Below are 22,239 nucleotides of genomic sequence, written 5' to 3' on the forward strand. Positions count from 1 at the left end.
CATTATAGGTTATTACAAGATAATGGATACAATTGCCTGTGTTATACAGTATATCCTTGTTGCTGATCTATCTTGTGTATGGTAGTTTGTATCTATTAATCCCACATCCCTAATTAGTTCCTTCCTCCTCCCCTTTGGTAACCACAAGTTTGTTCTCTATATCTGTGAGTCTATTTCTATTTTGTATATACGTTCATTTGTATCATTTTTAAGATTCTACATATAAGTGACTTCATATAGTATTTGCCTTCCTTGTCTTATTTCACTAAGAATAATATTCTCTAGGTCCCACCCATGTTGCTACAAGTGGCATTATTTCATTCCTTTTAATAGCAGAACAGTATTCCATTCCATACCCTCTTTAATCCAATTGTCTGTTGATGGACACTTGCGTTGCTTCCAAATCTTGGTAATAGTGAATAGTGCTGCTATGAACACTGGGGAGCTTCCCTGATAGCTCACTTGGTAAAGAAGCTGCTTGCAATGCAGAAGACCCCAGTTCGAGACCCCTGAGTTGGGAAGATCCACTGGAGAAAGGATAGGCTACCCACCCCAGTATTCTTGGGCTTCCCTTGTGGCTCAGCTGGTAAAGAATTTGCCTGCAATGTGGGAGACCTGGGTTCAATACCTGGGTTGGGAAGATCCCCTGGAGAAGGGAAAGGCTATTCTGGCCTAGAGAAATCCATGGAGTGTATAGTCCATGGGGTCTTTGTGGTGCACGTATCTCTTATAATTAGTGTTTTCATTTTCGTCAGATAAATACCTAGAAGTGGAATCATATGGTAGTTTCATTCGTAGTTTCTTAAGGACTCTCCATACTGTTTTCCACAGTGCCTGCACCAATTGACATGCCCACCAGCACTGAACTAGAGTTCCCTTTTCTCCAAATCCTCTCCAACATTAGTTATTTGAGTTTCCTTTTGATGACAGCCATTCTGACAAGTGTGAAGTGATACCTCATTGTGGTTTTGATTTGCATTTCTCTAATAATTAGCAATGTGGAGCATCTCTTCATGTGCCTGTTAGCCATCTGTATGTCTTCTTTGGATCAATGTCTATTCAAGTCTTCTGACCATTTTTCTATTGTTTTTTTAATTGAACAGTATGAGCTGTTTATATATTTTGAACATTAATCTCTTTTGGGGGCTCATCATTTGCAAATGTTTTCTCCCATTCTGTAGGCTGTTTTTTCGTTTTGTTGATGGTTCCTTTTGCTGTATAAAAGCTTTTAAGTTTAATTAGGTCCCATTTGTTTATTTTTGCTTTTATTTATTTTGTTTTAGGAGACTAAGCCAAGGAAATATTGCTACAATTTATGTCAAAAAGTGTTCTGCCTATATTCTCTTCCAGGAGTTTTATGGTTTCGGGTCTTACCTTTAGATCTTTAAACTCTTTTAAAGTTTATTTTTGTATATAGTGTGAAGGAATGTTCTAATCTCATTGTTTTACAAGAAACTGTCCAGTTCTCCCAGCACCACTTGTTGAAGAGACTGTCTCTTCTCCTTTGTATATTCTTGCCTCCTTTGTCGTGGATTAACTGACCATAGGTGTGGGGGTTTATTTCCAGGTTCTCTATTCTGTTTCATGGATCTATGTATCTGTTTGTGTCCCAATACCATACTACTTTGCTTACTGTAACTTTGTAGGATAGTCTGAATTTGGCAGAGTTATACTTACAGCTTTGTTCTTTTTTTATTTATTGGAGTATAGTTGATTTACAATGTTCTGTTAGTTTCAGGTGTACAGTAAAGTGATTCAATTATACATACACATTCATTCTTTTTCAGATTCTTTTCTCATCTGGATTATCCCAGAACGCTCAGTAGAGTTCCCTGTGCTATACAGAAGGTCCTTTTCAGTTATCTGTCTTATCTGTGTGTACTGCCAGCTTTGTTCTTTTTCCTCAGGACTGTTTTGGCAATTTAGGGTCTTTTGTGGTTCCATATAAATATTAGGATTATTTGTTCTAGTTCTAAAAAAAGTATCATGGCTATTTTGGTATGGAATACACTAAATCTGCAGATTGCTTTGGATACTACGGCATTTTAATAATATTATTTATTCTAATCTAGGAGCATGGGACATCTTTCAGTTTCTTTGAATCATCTCCAATTTTGAGGAATTGAATTTTTAATTTAATTTTCATTAATTTAAGCAGCTACATGTGGTTAGTGACTACCATATTGGACAGCACTGTTCTAGTATGTGAACATATTGATGCATTTCTGTTGGAGGATTCATTCTGCCCAGGAATGGAATTTCTGCATTATGGGACATCCATAGGTTTGGCTTTAATAGATAAGGCTAAACACTTTTCCAGAAGGGCAGTACCAGTCCACTCTCCTGTCATCAATATATGAGTTCTAGTTGCCCTCCATCTTCACCAGTGCTTGCTCTGAATTTTTTCACTTCAGCCATTCTGGAAAATAGTAGAAATATCACCTTGTGGTTTTCCTTTGAATTTCTCTAGTTATTAAGTACAGTGTACTAGCACCCTGGATATCCTCTTTTGTGAAGTGATTATTTAAGCCTTTTGCCCACTTTTTTTTAATTGGGTCTTTTTAGTATTAATTTTTAGGTGGTCTTTATATATTCTGAATACCAGACCTGTGTTGGATATATTATTGCAAAAATCTTCTTCCTCTTTGTGGACTGCTTTTTTAAGATTTTTTTAAATCTGTTCCTATATTACTTCTGTTTTATGTTTAGTGTTTTTGGCTGAGAAGCACGTGGGATCTTAGCTGCCCAAACAGGGATCAAACCCGCACCCCCAGCATTGGAAGGCAAAGTCCACTGGACTGCCAGGGACGACCCTGGAAGACTTTTTGACTCTTATAACCATGTCTTTGCATTCAAAGATATTCTCAAATTTTTATATAGAGAGTATATATCAAGTCTTACATATAACTGTTTGCTTTATTCATATATAACTTTAAAATTTATAGAAAATAAAATGATATAGAGCATACAGTTAGGGGATACCCTCTTGGACTTCTTAGGAGCAGAGGATCCTGCTGATGCACTTCAAAGAATACATCTTTATAAATGTGAAAGCCAAGGTGGGCACCTTTTAAGTTGGATGGCAGATAGTAATAATGAGTTTTTGTCTATTATTGAAATTTTAGGTGTTAGGTTAAATGAAATTTAAAGAGACTGCTTGTGAAATAACTTAAACTTTTAAATTTTTTCCTTATTTCTTCCAAGATACAAAAGTACCTCTAACACTAAAATAATGACGGTGAGCCCAACAGTTTAAGGACAATTACAGTACACGCGGCTATATACTTGCACAGCAAGTCACCAACACTCTCTAAACAATAAGAACAGTCACGCTGGGGCACGGCTCTCACATTTTCCTTGCCAGAAAGCACAATGATCAATTACACCTGAGCGATGCTAGCACACTGCCATATCTACCAAGCGTAAAATCCAATTATCTAGGACAACACGACTATCAAATTCCCAGCCAGTATGGAATTTCTGAGTCCGTATATTCAGAAACCTATGGCGTCTTCCTTAAATTCTTGTAAAATAGGAATTATACTGAGCATTAAAAACACTGAACTAAATAGTCCAACCACCACAGTGGCTGAAATTCAGTGTCTGATTTAACAAATGTTTACCTACCATTTCAAAATCAATTTCTGCCCAATCCTAGCACAGCCAGCACTTCTCCTGCAGTGGCATTTATGTTTAATTGTTCAAGAATGAAAGGCCCAGCTATATACCATAGTCTTATTACAAGAGCCACAGGGAGGGCGCGCCCATGGAGCACACACAAGAGGAGAAAGACATGCCCACCATCATCCCTTTGTTCAACACTGGCTTTGATTTAGAGGAGAGGAGAATGCAAAAACATATCATAAAAACTGAATGAAGATCATGTTTAGTAGGTAAGAAACTAAACTGTTTCCAAGTTTAGTAGGTAATCAAGAGTTATACTTCCGCTGCAAAAATCTTTACAGGATTGAAAGTACTAAAGTGACACTAATACTGAAACATAGGTAATCAGAGGTAGCACAGGCTCTGGCGACATGAGTCACCATCAAAAGACAGCCCGGGTAAATAACCGCACATTTCCTGTCAGCTGCTGCGAAGACTTGCATTTTTCGAACTGAAAAGGAATCCTGTGGGGCTTTTTACTTCTCACTGACTTGAAGAAAGGCTGTTTTGTTTTAGGTCCCCTCATTGAACATGAGACCAAGGTTTCCAAATGAGTTTTCCTCTATCATCACAAGATGCATTATACTCAGTTACTACTGTTTGACACTGAACTCCTGTAAGTGGCAGTGTGGCTACTCTCTTGAGTATGCCACAAAGAACTATTAGAGTGAAAGAGCTAATTGTGCAAAAATGGAGGATCCCATAAGAATGTGAAGGAGGAGCTTTCTATGTCTTGGGATCTATTATGTGGTTCCAGGCACCTGTACAGACAGGTTCCTCCCTGAGAAGCATTCACCAGTGTCCCAGGGCAGGTTACAAATTATTTAGAAACTCTTTCAAAATCTTCCCCTTGCTCTAGCTATGTCTTTGATCCTGTTCACATCTCAGTCCCCATGCCCCTTGCCCACCTTGAAGCCCAAACTCCCACCAAAGATCTTTATTTTAATATAGTACAATTTACCCATTGTTTCACAGTCAATATTAATACCTCTGTCCTGTTTAAGAAATCCAAGGTCATAAAGATATTCTACAGTGTCTTCCTATTGAAGCTTTACTGTTTTGCCTTTCATATTTAGCACTATGTCTAGGGAATGTTTTGTTTCAGATTTTAAGGTTTAATTGTCATATACTGAGCACCTACTGTGTTCCAAGCATCCTGCTAAGCAGTGTGCTTTAATTAGCTCAAAGAAATTGCTGTTCCCATTTGGCAATTGAAGTGCTAGAACCTCAGAGGGGTAAACTGCCCAGAGACCACCTGCAAGAGGGAGGGCCAAGATCTGAACCCAGGACTCTGTGACTTGGCAAGATCCAAGGACCAGATGCATGTCAGCTTTGGTGGCGGAGCTCTGGGGTTTCCCCCCACACCACCACTGCCCTGAGGAAGAAGGCTGAGGAGTGACCCTTCTCCCAGAGGACACTAAGGCCATTCACCTCAGACAGTGAATGCTGGTGAATAAAAGGCATTAGGACCGGGGCTGGGGTGCCCCAGCTCAGGGCTGCAAAGCAACCTTGGGGACTGGGGGGATTCAGGACTTCTCCACAAACACTCCATGTTTTTAGAAATCTACGTTCCATGAGCCACAGGCTGAGAAACTGCTCCAAAGCTCCACAGTTCAGTGTGATGCTGTCAGCCATTTGAGATCATTCGTATTTACTGTGGCCAAGAAGTATGTATCTTTGCCTGGTCTAGTAGTTTTTCTCATTCTACCTACTGAAGTGACATGTTACATTAATAGATTTCGTGGTCTTAAACCATTCTTGCATTCCTGGAATAGGTCCTTTCTCCTCATAATGTATTATTTTTAGTACACCGCTGCCCTGGTGGCTTCCCACATGCCCTTGTAAATTCTAGGAGTTGAGGGAACTACTGCGGAGCAGGGGACAAAGTCCTGTGATATGTTCCAGAATCAGAACCCTCAAAAGGCCAGAACAAAACCAAGGATGATAGTACTTGGGGTGGGGGCTCAGCCATTTTGGCCCAAGAACACTTCTCTAGGTTGGCCCAGCCTGGGGGACAGTTGATGATAATTTGAAGCAGTCATGAATTTAACATTTATATATCAATTATTCATGAACTTTCTGGAAAGACCACATTGTAGTAAATCGTCATTTTCTGAAGCCACAATTTTGAGGCTCATAATCCAAATGAGGGAGAGGAAAATGGCAACCCACTCCAGTACTCTTGCCTGGAGAATCCCACGGAGAGAGGAGCCTGGTGGGCTACAGTCCATGGGGTCGCAAAGAGTCGGACACGACTGAGCACAGCACGATGCAAATGGGGATGTGACAGCTAATTCCCTAGCTGATGGGTGGGCCACGCCAGCCCCCAGCTCCCATCCAGCTGCTTCTCCACACAGTTCCCCAATTTCCTACACATCAAGCAAGCACAGTGACTGCCAGTGTTATTAAAGCCTGTGTCCTCCATGGAAAACAGCCGAAAAGCCAATTGTAGGTGATGATGGAAGAGTAGAGATAATGAGTTCAAGGCCACTGATGACTCTAGCAAGAAAATGGGAGACTGGTGGTGTGGGTTCAAGTTGAAAGTCTCATTCTGCTGTGGTTTGAATTTGTAATGTCAGCCAGTTCACCACTTCCTCTGCAGAAACAGGGAAAAGTGGTCTGTGATACTGTTTCAGGGAGTTTTCCAGCCAACAAATAAATTGTTCATCAAACTGGAGATAAAACTTTAGTGAATGATGACAGGATGGTAAGCTATGGAGTTTGGATACGTAGAAGTACATGTGAGTTAATTTTGGCGAGTTTATTGAAGTGGCAGAATCTATCTTAATAGTGGAATAAATCATTTTCATCTTATATTTATAGAATCATGAACGGCCTGTGGGTGGTCACTTTTATTTTTCCAGTTATATTTTAATGCAGTGGCTAAAAATCTTCTACTTGGCAGTGGAGCACTCTCCTGTTAACTCTGATGTATAAACAGAGGGAAGCAGGGCTAGGGCTACTCCGCATAACATGAGAGCAGAGAACTCCATGATCTACCAAGACTTTCCCCCTGAGCACTGGGGTTATTTGTGCTTTCTACAGTTTGAGAGGTTCATTTTAGCTGATTCACATAATGTTCCCAGTGCCTAGCGTGTATCCAAGCAGAGAAGCACTTAGTGAGTACTGGTGGGTGGATGGATGGACGGGTGGATGGATGACTGAATATATGGATGGATGCATGGATGATCAAGTGGATCCTGAGTAGATGCCTAGATACATAAATACATGGGAGGGTGGATAAACGGTTGGTTGAGTGAATTAATGGAGGGGTGGATGACTTCACATTCTAATCCTCAGTTTCCACTATAACCTGCCCCACTTGTAATGCCTCAAACAGCCAAGTGAAACATGTCAGGGCCTTGACATCTTGCAGAGATACATTTCCGTTGTAAGAAGAATCCTGAACGCCAAGCAGCCATTTCCCCAGCCTCATAATGCCGGTGTTCATGTGGCAGCCCGCAGCCTCACCCCAGGAGCACCTCCTCCTTCCCTGAGCTCTTCTGCGACCTCACCCTTCTGTACTCCTGCCCAGGCCCCTTCCTCCCTCCCCTGCTCTCGTTCTGCTGGTTCATCCTGCAAGACCCAGCCCCTGTGTGGATGTTCCTGACCTGCCCCCAGTGCCCTAATCTCTCTCCATCACAGTCTCCTGGTGACAAGAGGATAGGTATCTCCAAGTGGGCTGAGAAGTTGCCCAAAAAAAAGAAGGGGATAGGACTCAGAAGCGCCCACGTATAGTGAGCCTGCCCTGCCGTGTCCCCCTACCCTAGCTGGGAGGCTGGGACCAGCCATTGGTGAGCAAAGAAAAGACAGCGCCTGAATCCTCTTCCCCAGATTCTCTCCAATGACTTCACAGCCTCACCCTGGTGGCTTCAGCAGTGGAGAAGAAGTGCACTTCTGAGGCCAGACTTAGGGAAGGGGACCCATGACAAATGTGTTCAGAATTTTCTGTGACGGGGACTATCAGTCAGAACTCTGTCCGCAGCCCCCTTCTTCCTCCAGCCAGCATCTCCGAAGATATGGGCAGGACTGGAGAACTAAAGACGGTGGCTCAGCACCTTCGGTGCCTCGGTGCCCTTCCTTTGCCAGTGGTCCTAGGTGGCTTCAGACTGCAAGAGCAATCTTCTGATCTCACTGCCTCCCCCATTGCGTTCACTGGGCTCCCACCTCCTCCCTACCCCTTTACTTCACCCTTCAGGAAGAACAATTCAAGATCCAAGAATAAACATCTTTCAGACAAACAGTGAGCAGGTCCAGAGAGAGCAGAGAACATGCCCAAGGTCACACAGAGGGTAACTGGCTGAACCAGGAATGTAGCCCAGTTCTCCCAGCTCTGCCACAAAAGCAGGTGGACAAACTTCAGCCCACCAAGATTCAGTGTCCTGTAAATGGGAGTGGCCATGATTTCACACAGAGAGGAGGCAAGCGCCAGACTCGGCCCCAACCCCAGGCCGGGGTCACTGAGGGCCTGACTCACCAGTGGTTCCCAGTCGCAGCCTGGAGCAGGAGTCCGGAGGCGCAAGCGCTGGCTTCTGCCTGGCCCGGCGGTGGCCCACGGACCCAGGCACCATCCCAGCCCCGACAGGAGCCTCAGGACCCCATGCGCAGAGTCGGGAGAGCACCAGGGCTGTTTCTGCAGCGTGCTCACAGTACTTCAGCTTGGCGCGCGGAGGAACTCTCTCAGGAACAGCTCACCGTCAAGAGCTTTCAGTTGAGCCTGGCTCCACTCAGAGCCCGGGAGTCTGGGCTTCAACCTCCTCCACGCTCCACCCACGCTCCACGCACGCCCCACGCTCCATCTACACGCCACGCACGCCCCACGCTCCACGCACGCCCCACGCTCGCCCACTCACGTTCCATGCTCCACGCATGCCCTTTGCTCTACACACCGCTCCACCCTCTCTCCACGCTCACTTGGAGCCTGGCAGCAGCCTTCTTGTGTTTATGACATATCCCTTTCTTGGGAAGATTCCTTGGAGAAGGAAATGGCAACCCACTCCAGTGCTCTTTCCTGGAGAATTCCATGGACAGAGGTGGCAAAGAGCCACGATTGAGCGACAAACATACACATACACTATCCCTTTCTTCAGCCAGAGGGCGCCCCTAAAACACTTGGACCTCGGCCCCTGGACGTCTCCTCTTTGCCCTGGAGATAAAGGACAGCCTTTTCCCCTAATTTAGTTCCGCTTGGTCTTAGTTGCCGCACATGGAATCTCCAGCTGTTATCTAGTTCCTGACCAGGGATGGATTCTGGGCCCCCGCATTGGGAGCATGGAGTCTTAACTACTGGACATCAGGGAAAACCCAAGAATGGTCTTTTGACTTTCTAGATCCTCTAATAGTGGACCCCTGCCAGCCCCTCAAAACTTAGCAATATTTGTGCTCAGTCGTGTCTGACTCTGCGGCACCATGAACTATAGCCTGCCAGGCTTCCCTGTCCATGGGATTTTCCAGGCAAGAATACTGGAGTGGGTTGCCATTTCCTTCTCCAGGGAATCTTCCTGACCCAGGGATGTTTAGCTATTTAAAGGCTTAGTTTAGCTAACCATGACATGCAATGTTTAGCTGTTGATATACTTTCACCCTGAATAAGACTTAGGTTATGGTCTACCTTGCTACATATAAGGTGGCCAGGAGGAAGCAAAGCTCAATTTTAGGGAGAGGAAATTTTCACTTTAGCAAAATCCCGAAAACATGAGTTCTGTCTCACAGTGCCTGTTAGCCACAGACTAGCATCTTGCCTAAGAGCACAGGGCTTTGGCTGCCCACTGACTTGGGTCCCTCTGTGTGGGCTGTGTGACACTGGACAAATCACTTAACCTCTCTGAGGTCCAGTTTCTCTACCTGTTAATTGGAGTTCCCATCATGGGCCATCATAAGAAATAAATGAACTAGTACATGAAAAGTACCAAGCATGGTGTAGGACACACAGTAAGTGTTCAGCAGAAGTTAGCTAGTCATGCTGGTGTGTGGAGGAAGGGCCACATCTCAGGGTACAATTTCCTCTTGGTCATCAGCACCTTTGTAGAGGCTACTTGGGAAGAAAATCTAGGCTAGAGGCAAAGCTTGCCTCATTCTCTGTCCTGTTGCAGCTGGTATGGGGGACAGAGAGGCAGAGGGGTGGGAAGGGGTGTTAGCATCATGTCATTTTTCTGCAGTCATTTTTATCTTGTTGATGAAGTGGACCCTGCATTTGGAAATTGGAAGAATTTCCCTCATAATTTAAAGCAGCACCTACCTCTGCTGGTCACAGTAACTGGAAGATTAATTTCTCACCAGCCATACAGGCGGATGCCTGCCCAAACTGGCTTCATGCAGGTGCAGGTGTTGCCATCTCCACGCCTGGCTGGTAATGAGCCCAGCACTGCCAGGAGGGTGAGGCTTCCCTTAGCAGCTGAAGCAGGTGGCAGCAAGTCGTCTTCAAGGTGACCCCATGGGACTGGCACCTCGGCAGAAGGCACTGCATGCTGAGCAGGGCAGGCATGCACGCACACACATCCTGCCCTAGGTTTTTATTCTGGGCACCCACAACCTTACCTTGGCCAGCTTTCTAGTAGCCCATCTGCCTTGGATCATGGGGTGGCCAGCATGTCCCAAGCCATCGAAGCAGCTGGGACATACTGAACCAGTCGAGCGTGGACTCCATACGCTCCTATGCTCCCCAAGGAGGACTGCCTGTCTGACATTCCCAAGTCCTGCCATTGGCTTCTAAGGGGGAGAGGCCACATGGTAGATGGGAAGATGGTGACATTAGTTGGATGGCCAATTGGCTTGTGCTTTATTAGAGAGAATATGGTAACAGAGTGGCCACTGGTTCAGACCTAGTCCAAGCCAAAGCCTGATCATTGGCTCAGCAGTGGCAGCACTGTGGACTAGATGAGAGGTGGCCACAAGCTTCGCTTCATGACCAGGGTAAGCACTGTGTGAAGTGCTATGTTGGAAAGGATGTTTTAAAAAAGGAAAGGATGCTGAGGCTGGCTCCTGGGCCAAACAAAAAGAGAATGGTTATTAATTAGCCCTATACTGGCTATATGATTGCGTGGGTCATTTAATATTTTTGAGCCTCAGGATCCTCACCTCCAAAATGGGGAGAACATAGCTTCAGGGATGAAGTAAGCTCTTTAAACAGACCCTACACATAGCAGGGGCTCTCAAAACAGTGGTGTGTGTTTGGCCCCCAGAGAATCCCAGAAATTCACATACCCTGACATTCTCATATCACGGGGTCAAGAAGCACACATGCCCAGCCAAAGCCAAGGGTCTCTCCCTCTCCCCAGTGAATGCACCTGCAGGGGAGCAGCTTACAATGAACTTCAGCAGGCAAAGGCTGCTGAAAGTAAGGCTTTCAAGCCAGCCCCTCCTAATGAATGTCAGTAGGTTTCAAGAGCTACCAGCATGGGCAGAACTGCTGGCCGGGCATCTTCACAGCGCAGGCAGCAACCCCGAGTTCCTGCTTCACCTACCTCTCCCTGCCATAGGCTAAATGTGGGAGAGGCTTTTGGAAATGGTGCTGGAAAGGGATAAGAAGGGACAGATGGCCACAGCTGAACTTCCAGCTTCTGATTTGCCTAAGTCCAGGCTCTCACCTGGGAACAAAGCCCTCCTAACAGCATCCTCAGTACAGTATCCTCAAACACCCAAGACAGAGACCTCATTCCCCTGAGGGAGCTCAGGGCCTCCCTGCCCCTTCTTTGTCTGGTCTCAAGGCTGGAGCCACCCATTCAATACATGCCTTGGGCACCTTTGGGACCCAGGGCTGAGCTTGAGGATACAGAGGGCACTCAGACACAAGCCCTGGTAACCGTGCATGATCATACATGCATGATCATACACAACAGATGCAGAACAGGGCCTGGGACCTTGGCTCTGGGAGGGCAGACAGAAGGACCCCTTTCAGAACAGGGCCCAGGAATGCTTGCCCTGCCCCTGTGGCTCACCGAGTGTCTGCAGCTCACTCCCTCTGGGGAGGTGGGACCAGCATGCCAGGGACAGGGACACACAGGGCAGTGAGCTCTGGACTTCGAAGTTGGGGCCTGAGTTCTTGCTTGACTTGACCACAGAGTAACAGAATGACCGTGGGCTGGTCACTTACCAGTCCTGAGCATCAGTCCACGCATCTGTAAAAGAGGAAATCCACACCCCAACCCAGCTGAGTGGGAGGGAATTAAGGGGCAGTCTCAGAGACTCACTAATGAGGTGCTTGTTTCTCCCTGGGCAGAGGCCCGTGGATGCTCTTGGCTGACTCTAGCCCCTCCCTGGAGCTCCAGCCCTCGGGGCTCCATCATCTTATCCAGCGGGAGGACAACGCCATCACGGCTCCCAGAAGCCCCCTCTAGTAGCGCTCTCAGGGACCCAGCTGTTGGCCCTAGAGAAGGTTCTTTCATCGTCTATACTCCACCATGTCACACCCCTTCCTAGAAGCCCCTTCTTACCTCTCTGCACCTTTGCCCTTGCTCTTCCCCTGCCTGGAATACCTCCAGAATTCTCCGAGAAGTCCTCCCTGATCAGATCCAGCCCCCTGACTTGTCTGGGTCGGTTACTTCCCACAGGCCCAGGCCCGCCTGATTTCCCTGGTGTCCCATGGGTAGGATTCACCCCCAAAGCAGGAGACCAGTATGGTTTGTCCTCAAACTCCAATGCCTGAGTATCCTCCATCCCTTCCCAAGACCTTGGCAAAGTCACACTGACCTTCCAAACTTGTGCCTTGTTGGAGGAGAGTCCTGGTCTAGCACTGGATCTTGGGTTCAAGCCTCAGCTCTGCCACTAATTTGCTGTGTGACCTTGAGCAAGTCCACTGCCCTCTCTGAGCTTCCTTTTTCCTGTCTGTGAGTTGGCTGAGCTCCCAGGGCAGAGGCTTCAGGGGAGAGGAGAAGAGGTCAACTCTCACTAGTAGAGGCTCCTGTAGATGTAGAGGGGCAGGATGTGGGCAAGGTGCTGCTCCCTTCCTCCCTGGCAGAAGCAGTCAGGATAAAGTCCATGGGCCACAATAGCCTCCATTTACCTAGGGATGAGGGCTTCCCAGGCGGCGCTAGAGGTAAAAAGCCTGCCTGCCAATGCAGGAGACTCAAGAGACACAGGTTTGGTCCCTGGGTCAGGAAGATCTCGTGGAGGAAGGCACAGCCACCCACTCCACTTTCCTGCCTGGAGAATCCCACAGACAGAGGAGCCTGGTGGGCTATGGTGCATAGGGTCGCAAAGCGTTGAACACGACTGGAGTCACTTAACACGCACACCGAGGGAGGGATAACTCGCAGGGCAGCAGGGAGGCAGGAGGAAGGTGTGGGGCAGGATGTTTGTTCAGTGTCTCTCTCTGTTCACAGTAGCTCGGTACAACCGCACCAGTTACTTCTACCCCACGTTCTCGGAGAGCTCCGAGCACAGCCACCTGCTCGTGTCCCCCGTGCTGGTGGCAAGCGCAGTCATAGGCGTGGTCATCATCCTCTCCTGCATCACCATCATCGTGGGCAGCATCCGCAGGGACAGGCAAGCCCGGCTCCAGCGCCGCCACCACCGCCACCGCCGCCACCACCATCGCCACCACCGCCGCCGCCGCCGCCGCCATCGAGAGTACGAGCAGGGCTACGGTGAGCTGCTGCCCGTCCCCGGGCACCCCCAGGCCCCCTGCCCGATTGTCGCCCAGGTGGCAGCAGGGAGGTGGCGGCTCTGCCATGGGCGGGACAGGGTGGTCAGGCTGCATCCTGGAGGTCCTGAGTGGTCAAGAAGAGCCCAGAGGCACTCACCATAATGCCTCAGTGGCGTGGGAAGCCCAGCTGTCTGCCAAGGGTGAGGCTGAAGGTCAAAGCGTGGTATAGGGCTTCTCCTCAGCCCTGGCCACCGTGAGACCAGGCCTGCCTGTTCCTGCCCTTGAAGCACCAGCCTGACCCTTGAGGAGCACAAGGCTCCTGCCCAGAGCGTGCCCACCTCCACCAAGGAGCCCAGTACCACCCTCGGCCTCTCCCACCCCAGGACGGAGCCAGCCAGGCCCAGGATGGCCAGCCTGCCCACCTCACAGAGCCCGACCCTTGCCCTCTACTCTTCCTGCTCACCCACCCAAGACGCCTCCTTCCTCTGTATGCCTCTGCATGCGCTCTTCCCTGTGCCTAGAATGCCATTCCCCGCCACCTGCCCATCTGACAGAAGCCTGCTTGTCCTTCCAGAGCTGGCACAAATGCCTCCTCCTTTCAGAGCCTCTCTGCCCCTCCTCACGCCCTCCCCTCAGGCAGGGGTGGTCCCCACTCCCAGGGCTTCCTGAGCCCTGCACCCACCCCCAGCAGTGCCCTGACGCTGGGCAGCTGTAGCTCTCCTCACACCGAGCTCACAGCCCAGCATGGGCCTAGCCCAGAGGGACCTACTCCACAGCAGAGGAAGTCACCTCCCCATCGCATTTTCCCAGCAAAATTTGTGGTAGCCCATTTTAAAGACCAAGAGCTAGAGGGACTTGTTGAGTGGCTCGAATGTGCCTGAGCCTAAGCCTGGGACTTAGAGCTCAGGAGAGAGGGCCAGGGGAATTTCCAAGACTGAGTGGAGAGGTCGACCTTGGCCTTGAAAGAGAGAGGCCTTGGGGCAGCTAGTCCATCCTGAGTGCGTGGTGGGGCCATGGGGCCAGTGTCACATGAGCAAGTCCCCGGCCCTGACTTCAGAGCAGGTGGGGTGACTGCAGGCCGCCGCCAGGCTGCTCTGGGCTCAGGCCTTTGCTGCCTGATGCTGACTTACTGCAGCCCCACGGCCCTGTCTCCGTGGAGACCCTGCTGCGGGATTCCCGCCTCCCCGCCCTCTCCTCTGTTCTCAGCTCTGGCTTTGGCATCTCCTTGGGGCCTCAGCAGGAGACCTGGAGGTGCTGATGCCCTGATGCCATCCCCTGGCCTTCAGGGGGTACACCAGGGACTGCCAGGAGGCTTGGAAAGAAGCCAGGGGGGAGGGGACACAAGACCCACGACGCTCTGACGAGCAGCAGCCTCCTGGCCGTGGGGGACCCTCTGTCCTTCAGATGCCCTCCCTGGCTCCGGTGATTCAGCCTCTCCAGGTTCTCTCCCATCGCTCTGGTGGCTTCTTCTCAGACTTGCTGGTAGATTCCTGAGAAGAGGAATCTCAAGGTTCCTCAGAGCCCCACCCTGGGCCCTGGGTCCTGAGAGAGGACCCACCCCTGCTCCATCTCACACACCCTCCAGCTCCAGGCCCCACCCATCCTCCTCACCCGATGCCCCAAGGCTCTTACGTCTCAGAGGCACCTCAGACCCAGGGTCCACAGCAGCCTTCATCTCTACTTCTTACCAAGCAGCCTCAGGAAAGTCACTCAGCTCTGTGAGTCATCTATACAATGGGTACATGGGGACCCGCCCCAAAGTTATTGTCAGGTCTAAAATAGCACAGCGCCTGGTTTATGAGTACGTGCCCAGTTCATGTTAACTATTTTCATTCTCTCTCCCCCTTGAGACAACCTGCTTCGGGGTCATGTCACTAATGCTGCAGCCCCCACAGCTGCCAGCAGGTGGCCTGGTGCCTCCAAGGCCCTCTCCATGGGACAAGCACCACGATTGAACTGTGACCTCTGCTCAGTGCCATGCAGCGGCTCCCCGTTGCCCTTGGGGCAAAGTCAGTCCTCCCCTGCCTGTCCACAGGGCCCTTCTGCAGGCTGGCCAGGTGCAGAGAGAGGCGCCAGTGAATGTCTGAGAATGAATGAAGGAGTGAGTGAATGAAGGAATGAGGCAGAGAGCCTGGGGAAGAAAGGAGGGAGGAAAGAAGGAAGAAGAGGGAGAGGAAGAGAGAAAGAAATTTGTTCTCTTTCCGTAAGATGGAAAGATCCTGAGTTTGAGCTTTAGGAGATGGATCTGGCCCTCTCTCACTTGCTGGAGGTTTAGAGCAAGTGACTTCACGTCTCTGTTTCTTCATCTGCAAGAAGGAGGCACCCACTGTGTCCCTCTTCCAAATCCCTGTGAGGGTGAATAAGATCCTGAGGCTACTGCACAGTGAAGCTTATGGATGCAAGTTCCTCCTCCCTGCTCTCTGGAGCCTGTGTAAGGCTGCTAACCTTGGACTGGGGCTGAATAATGAAAAGAGGTATACCTTAACTTGGGTAAATAAGGGGAGAGAGAGATTTGGGTCTCCCTGGACTATCTGGGTGCGTGCTGATGAGGAGAACACAAAGGAGGATAAAGGAGAAAGGAATTTGGGGAGTTCAGGTTGGGGGAGTGGAGTTTCTTTCCAGCTGTTCCTTGAGAGCTCTGCCCACCTGGATGTCTGGGGCTGACCTGGGTCATCGCAGGACTGGGGTCTGGGCTAGGTGAATGCCTCAGGGTGACCTCAGTTTCCCTAAGATGCTCAGCCTGTGGGGGGCCCAAGGAAAGTTACCCCAGGGAGACAGAGGTGAAGAGCAGCATGGTTCAACCCCGTCGGCCCTCAGGCGTGCCCACCAGGAAACAGCCTCAGCTTTCCCGAGGTCCAGACAGCCCTGGCTGCCCCCCGCCCCAGCACACAGTGGATAGGGCCCTGCCCGCCAACTCTGGTGGGACTGGGACCCAGCACCGGAGCCCAGTGGCCAGCCACTGTGCCACTTCTCTTCTCACCCAGTTATTTCATGCTCTCCTCTCTCCTCAGTTTCTTCCCCAACTCCTTCCCCAAATTCTCATTCTTCAGCTTGTGACCTGAAAGGAAACAAATCTCATTTCAGCATCTTCTCAGCATGTTATTGGAGTCCTTTTTCCTAGTAGAAGCGTAATGTGTGATCACTGCAGAAAACCTTTAAAATACAGCAAACATAAAAAATGAAGGGTTCTGTTCCTGTCCTCCAAGCAGAGCCACTGTTTGGAAAGTTTTCTTCTGAGAGCTTTCGTGATGTCTGTAGATAATCCTGGGATTGTACCCGCAGATGGAGTTTTGTATCCAGATTTTTCCACTCACCATTGTGTCAAGAGTGGAAAGAGAGTTTGCAGAATGCAAGGAGCAGTCTTTGGGGTTGCACAGACTATGCATGAATTCCAGCTGCACACTCTACCAGCCACAGGACCCTGAGCTCTTGGCTATAGAATGGGAAGGGGAACCCAACCGTGGTGTTGACCTCAAAGAAAGGTCGCAACTCCCTCCCAAAGGAGACAAGCCCCGCCTACTTCAGGCCCCACCCTCTGAGGGGAGGAGCTACCTGGGAGGCCAGGGCGGTCTGGAGACCTCACATCTCAGCCATCTTTGCAGCTCCCACTGTCATCCAGCCTCTGCCAGACCTATTGGAAACTGGGAGGTGGAGAGCTTCTAGGGTTAGAAGCCAGGACATCCAGTCACCCTCTGGCCCTACCGATAATTTGCCGTGTGGCCTCTGTCAAGTCACTGACCCTCTCTGAACCCCAGCTGTAGAATGAGAAGACTGTACTCCGCTGGCATTTCCTAAGCAGTGTTACTAGGTCTAAGAAAATAAGATTCTGTTGGTAGCTGCTGCACAAGCACAGTTAAATATGTTTCTCAGCTTCAGGACATTTCAAGAGTCTTTGATGTACTTGTGCGATAAAAACAACAACAGAAGACAGTGTCGTCTGTCAAGTCGCCAGGATTCATCATAGAAGCCCCGTTTTCTCCCTGGGAAACCTAAAGGGAGGGAGACCTAACCCCAGAGACCTCTGCAGTCCTCATTCCCCGACACTTCCTCCCCGTTTGTCATGCCCCAGCCCTTCTCCACAGCTCAAAGCATCCTGTTCACACTACAGTCTTCTTTCTCATCTCCCCGCACCCCCACCGCCTTTGACCTCAGCTGTTCTGTTCCCTCCTCCAGGCTTGCCCCGTCCTCCTGGCTAATTTCTAGACAAGATTCAGTTCGGAGAGCCTTTCCTCCAGGAAGCCCTCCCTGACCTCCAGGCTGGGTCGGGCCCTTCTCTGCTCCCACAGCCCTAGTACGACACCTATCAAAGCTCATGATGTGCTGCTCACGACTTGGCTATCCCCAGGACAGGCTGCTCGGCACCCTGGGAGCCCCACCAGGCCCGGGCCAGCTCTGCTTCCTCTCTGTGACCACTGCCAACACACACCCAGCAGAGCACTGGCATTCATATTCTGGGGCTCGCTGAGGGGATGAAGGCAGCTGTTCATGGTGAGGGAGGGGCAGGATAGTGAGCTGGAGAGAACAGAATCTCAGGCAGACTCCCTGGCGCCGGCCTGAGACCCAGGCCGAATGTCCGTCCATTCCCTGCAGTGTCCGACGGACACACGTACGGCCGCCCGAGCCACAGGATGCGCTACGCCTGCAGCCCTGCCGAGGACTGGCCTCCGCCTTTGGACCTTAGCTCTGATGGGGACGTGGATGCCATGGTGCTCCGAGAGCTGTACCCAGACTCTCCACCCGGGTAAGGAGGCCACGCAGGGGCGGCAGGAGGGCCTGAGAGGGCGGGGCTCAGGACAGGAAGCCCCGCCCCCAAGGGGACTGGCAACACCCCAGATGGTACAAATGCAGAACACATCTGCTCAGTGGGCGTGGCCATCTCCTCACCCTCCTGAGCGAGTGAGGTGGGGCGTGACTCAGCAGATGTCACCGAGGGCCACTCCAAAAGGCGAAAAGAAGGAAAGTTCAGTTGCTCCAGGATGAGTGAGGAGCTGAGGTGGAGGGTCCAGCCCAAGCCCCTTGGTTGCTGCTCAGTTGCCCAGTCCTGTCCGATTCTTTGCGACCCCGTGGACTACAGCACACCCTACAGCGCACCCAGCTTCCCTGTCCTTCACCATCTCCCAGAGTTTGCTGAAATTCATGTGCACTGCACTGGCGACACCACCCAGCCATCTCTTCCTCTGTCACCCTCAATATGAGCCCCTGAAGTCCTGATCACACCCACTGGGACAGGCGTCACTGTCTCCAGTTGCGCTCATGGCCCACCAGGTGGCCCTGTCCTGGGGGGATTCTCTTCTGGGTCCTGTCCTGGCAGCCACTCTCAGGCACCTCACCCACCACTTGCTGCTGCTAAGTCACTTCAGTCGTGTCTGACTCTGTGCGGCCCCATAGATGGCACCCCACCCGGCTCCCCCATCCCTGGGATTCTCCAGGCAAGAATACTGGAGTGGGATGCCATTGCCTTCTCCAATGCGTGAAAGTGAAAAGCAAAAGTGAAGTCGCTCAGTCGTGTCTGACTCTTTGTGACCCCATGGACTGCAGCCTACCAGGCTCCTCCGTCCATGGGATTTTGCAGGCAAGAGTACTGGAGTGGGGTGCCATTGCCACCCACCACTTAGGACCTGGAAAGAGCACTTCCCATCCAGGGGACCCCCTTGCGCCCTGCACACAGCCCCATCCTCCCCATCACCTTTTTACTCTTTACCACCACTGCCCCCCCCCACCCCAGGGTCACTGGGAGGGATGGACTTTCCCAGAGGATGGGTGATTTTCTGCCCTGCAGCTTCAGGTTCAGAGGGCCCCCAGGAAGTCCTCCCTAACCCTTGAAGGAGCACTTTGGGGTGACCTGAGACCAAGGAGTGTCTGGCTGCCCCCACCAGCACTCCCCACACTGGGAGCCCCACCTGGAGATGCCTCGGCAGTGGCAGCTGCTGTTCTAAGAGATCTGGGACCCAGCATTTGGTGACTCACTCACTTGTGTTCACAGGGACACCAGGCCTGAGTCAGGGCCAGAATCCAGGTCTCAATGTGCTTGGTGCCCCTCCCCAGGGTGTGGAGGGGTCTCACTGGAGTCAGTGGGACCAAGGCCTGGCCTGCTTCACTCCAGGGCAGCCTGTCACTGTGGCTAGGCCTCTAGCCCTGGGGGGAGAGAACCCACTACCTGCCACTGATGCCAGCTCACACAGGGCCTGAGGGAGCTTCTTCTCTTGCAGTTACGAGGAGTGTGTGGGACCGGGCGCCACTCAGCTGTACATCCCCACGGATGCCCCGCCCCCCTACTCACTGACCGACTCCTGCCCCGAGCTGGACGGCGCCCTGGATGCGGGCAGTGGCCACAGCCCTGGCCGACACCAGCAGGCGCAGAGGCCGCAGGGCCAGAGTGGCCTCCGCACTGTCTCCATGGACACCCTGCCCCCTTACGAGGCTGTGTGTGGGGCCAGCCCCCCATCAGGCCGGCTGCCACTGCCTGGACCACAACCAGGCCTGCAGAGCTCCCAGGGTTCTCCTGCCCCAACCCAGGCCCCGGCCTTGGGCCCAGAGCGGATCATGTGAGCAACCTGGTGGTCAGCTCCTGCCGGCCCCTCAGGGCTGAGTCACATCTTTCAGGCACACAGAGGCGTGTATATACACACACACACACACACACACGGATGCTCACATTGCACCCCCACATGCACACATATACACACAACTTGGACAGACACACACTGACACACCCATGTGCACGCACACATCCAGACATGTCCCTCACGTGTGCAGGCGTGCACACACACACAGGTCTCCCCCGCCAGATACACAATCCCACCTGTGAAGGTTTCATTGCAGATGAAGCTCTCCTGACCTCCAGTCTCCTCCCCAGCCTGCCAGTGACGCCCCTGGAGCCAGTGCTGAGAGAAAGGGGGCAGAGAAGGGGCTGGGGTTCACTCTGCCTTCTCCCCAGGCCATCTGCCCTGCCCTCGCTGGGCAGGCTGGGCCCCAACACTGACTCTGCCCCCCAGAAGCTGCTCAGCCATCCCAGGTCAGCTGCCTGCCCAAACTCACCCCCCCCCCGCCCCCAGGAGGCAGCTGGTCCTCCCAGTTGGAGGGACAGGCCTCAGTGAGGCTCAGCTCCACGCTGTCTCTATGTCCCCACCCCAGGCCAGAAGAGCCACAACACCTGCCACTTATAGGGTGAGGGACACGGGACTGGGGGCCCAGGCACAACCTGGAGACCCTCGCCTCACCCTGCCCCATTCCTAGCCCAGCACCCTCCGTCTGGTGGTGCTAGCGGAGTTATCTCCAAAGCCCCCACTCCAAGCCACAAGTGATGGACAGGGCCCTCAGTGGGCATGCGGTGGTGGGGGGAGGGGTGGTAGTGGGTCACGGCTGTGTCCATGTCCGTCCAACCACTGCCCGGGACTGAGGGTCTTCAAAGAAGATGGGGTGGGGCCTGCCTGGGGACAGGCGCTGAGGCAGAGGAGCAGCCCCTCGCTAGGTGCATGCCCTGCCGACCATTCATGGCCTAAGCTCAAGTGGGCTGGAGACGGCCCCCAGGAGCAGTGCTGGCTCTCTGGGTGGGGGCTCAGGGTTGGGAGTTGGGAGCCAGCACCTTCTGGTCTGCCCTCCACAGTGCTGGTGCAAATAAAATCAAAGGGATGTGGGCCCCACTGTGCCACCGCAAGAGGACCAGTGGTTGCATCTCAGCCTTGCTGCTGGGGCTACCGCAGAAAGGAGTACATGGGCCTGATTGTAAACAGACTTAGACCTTGGCCCCTGAATCCCAGCAATTTCCATCAGAGACCACACAGGTAACAGAGCCGATGCCTGCAGACCCAGCCTGCACGAGGGTGGCAGCCCTGCGCCCGTGAAGAGTGTCCCCGCCGGCACCACCAGCGGCAGCCCCCCAACCCGCCCCACCTCCCGCCCCACCCGCTCCTTACACTGCAGCACCCCCAACCAGCCTCCCCCCCACATTTCCATTCCTCCAATAAAGGGCTAAGACAATTTAGTAATCCCTTTCTTAAGAAGAGAGGTGGCGAGGAAGGCAATCGTGAATCTTATTTTCTGTAGAAATAGCGTTGCTTCTGGTGCAGAACTGAAAGGAACCCACCAGAGGTTCTGTAGCCTCCTGGCGCCCCTAACTCTGCCCGGGGAAGGGACCTTGTTTACACGCCACCTTTGTGGTGTACTGTTCTGTCCACCTTTGTGGTGTACTGTTTTCTAGGCAAAAAAATAATCTCTTGTCTGTTGTACTGTATAGCCTTTAAAATGCACTCCAGGGCTGAGGTTCTTTTAAGAAACACACCTTGCTTCTGCAACCCTAGAGAGTGCCAGTGTTGCGGGGGAGACAAAAACCCCCACATGCTCATCAGTGTTGAAGGGATGGAGCCCAGCAGCTTTTCTTGTCCCTGGATTAAGCGCTAAATAAGCAACAGTGTATCTTTTCTGTGTTCAAAATAAATATATCAATAAAAAATGTTGTAAGAAGTAACCTGAATAAGGAGCCCATGGTGGGGTTGGCATCATCTGACACTTGTAAGGAAAGGGTTAAATCAGCACACTGAAAATATGTTACTTTTCTCAAAATCAGCAGTCACTGAAACCTTTTTATTCTTCTAGGACAGCGATATTTGGGTAGTCGGTGATTTACACCAGTTAATTTGTTGTTGTTTAGTGGTTAAGTTGTATCTGACTCCTGGCAACCCCGTGGACCAGCAGCCTGCCAAGCCCCTCTGTCCGTGGGATTTTCCAGAAAGGAATCCTGGAGTGGGTTGCCATATCTTCCTCCAGGGGAACTTCCCTGAACCAAGGATTGAATCCACGTTTCCTGCTTGGCAACTGGATTCTTAGTGGATTCTTTAAAAAGCCGTCATTTCTTTTAAACCTCTCTAAAACATGGCATCGATTCTCCAAGACTTGGCCAGTGTAACTGCCGCCAAGACAAGCCATAAACTTGCAGGACTTGGCTCCAGGAACACCAGAAGACTGGCATTTCACTCCACAGTCTGACAGCTTTG

General features: G+C 51.3%; 1 protein-coding gene across 1 annotated transcript in view; it reads left to right on the forward strand.

The window, feature by feature from the left end:
* The window catches only part of BEAN1 (brain expressed, associated with NEDD4, 1), a 39,172-nt gene extending 17,468 nt beyond the window's left edge, over positions 1 to 21,704 (forward strand). Inside the window, exons 3-5 of the mRNA XM_018062083.1 lie at positions 12,984 to 13,247; positions 17,837 to 17,987; positions 19,456 to 21,704. Of these exons, the coding sequence (XP_017917572.1) occupies positions 12,984 to 13,247; positions 17,837 to 17,987; positions 19,456 to 19,795 (755 nt within the window). The 3' untranslated portion in view covers positions 19,796 to 21,704. The remainder of the gene's footprint in view (positions 1 to 12,983; positions 13,248 to 17,836; positions 17,988 to 19,455) is intronic.

This window comes from Capra hircus, chromosome 18, assembly GCF_001704415.2.
Source record: "Capra hircus breed San Clemente chromosome 18, ASM170441v1, whole genome shotgun sequence".
Taxonomy (NCBI): Eukaryota; Metazoa; Chordata; class Mammalia; order Artiodactyla; family Bovidae; genus Capra; species Capra hircus.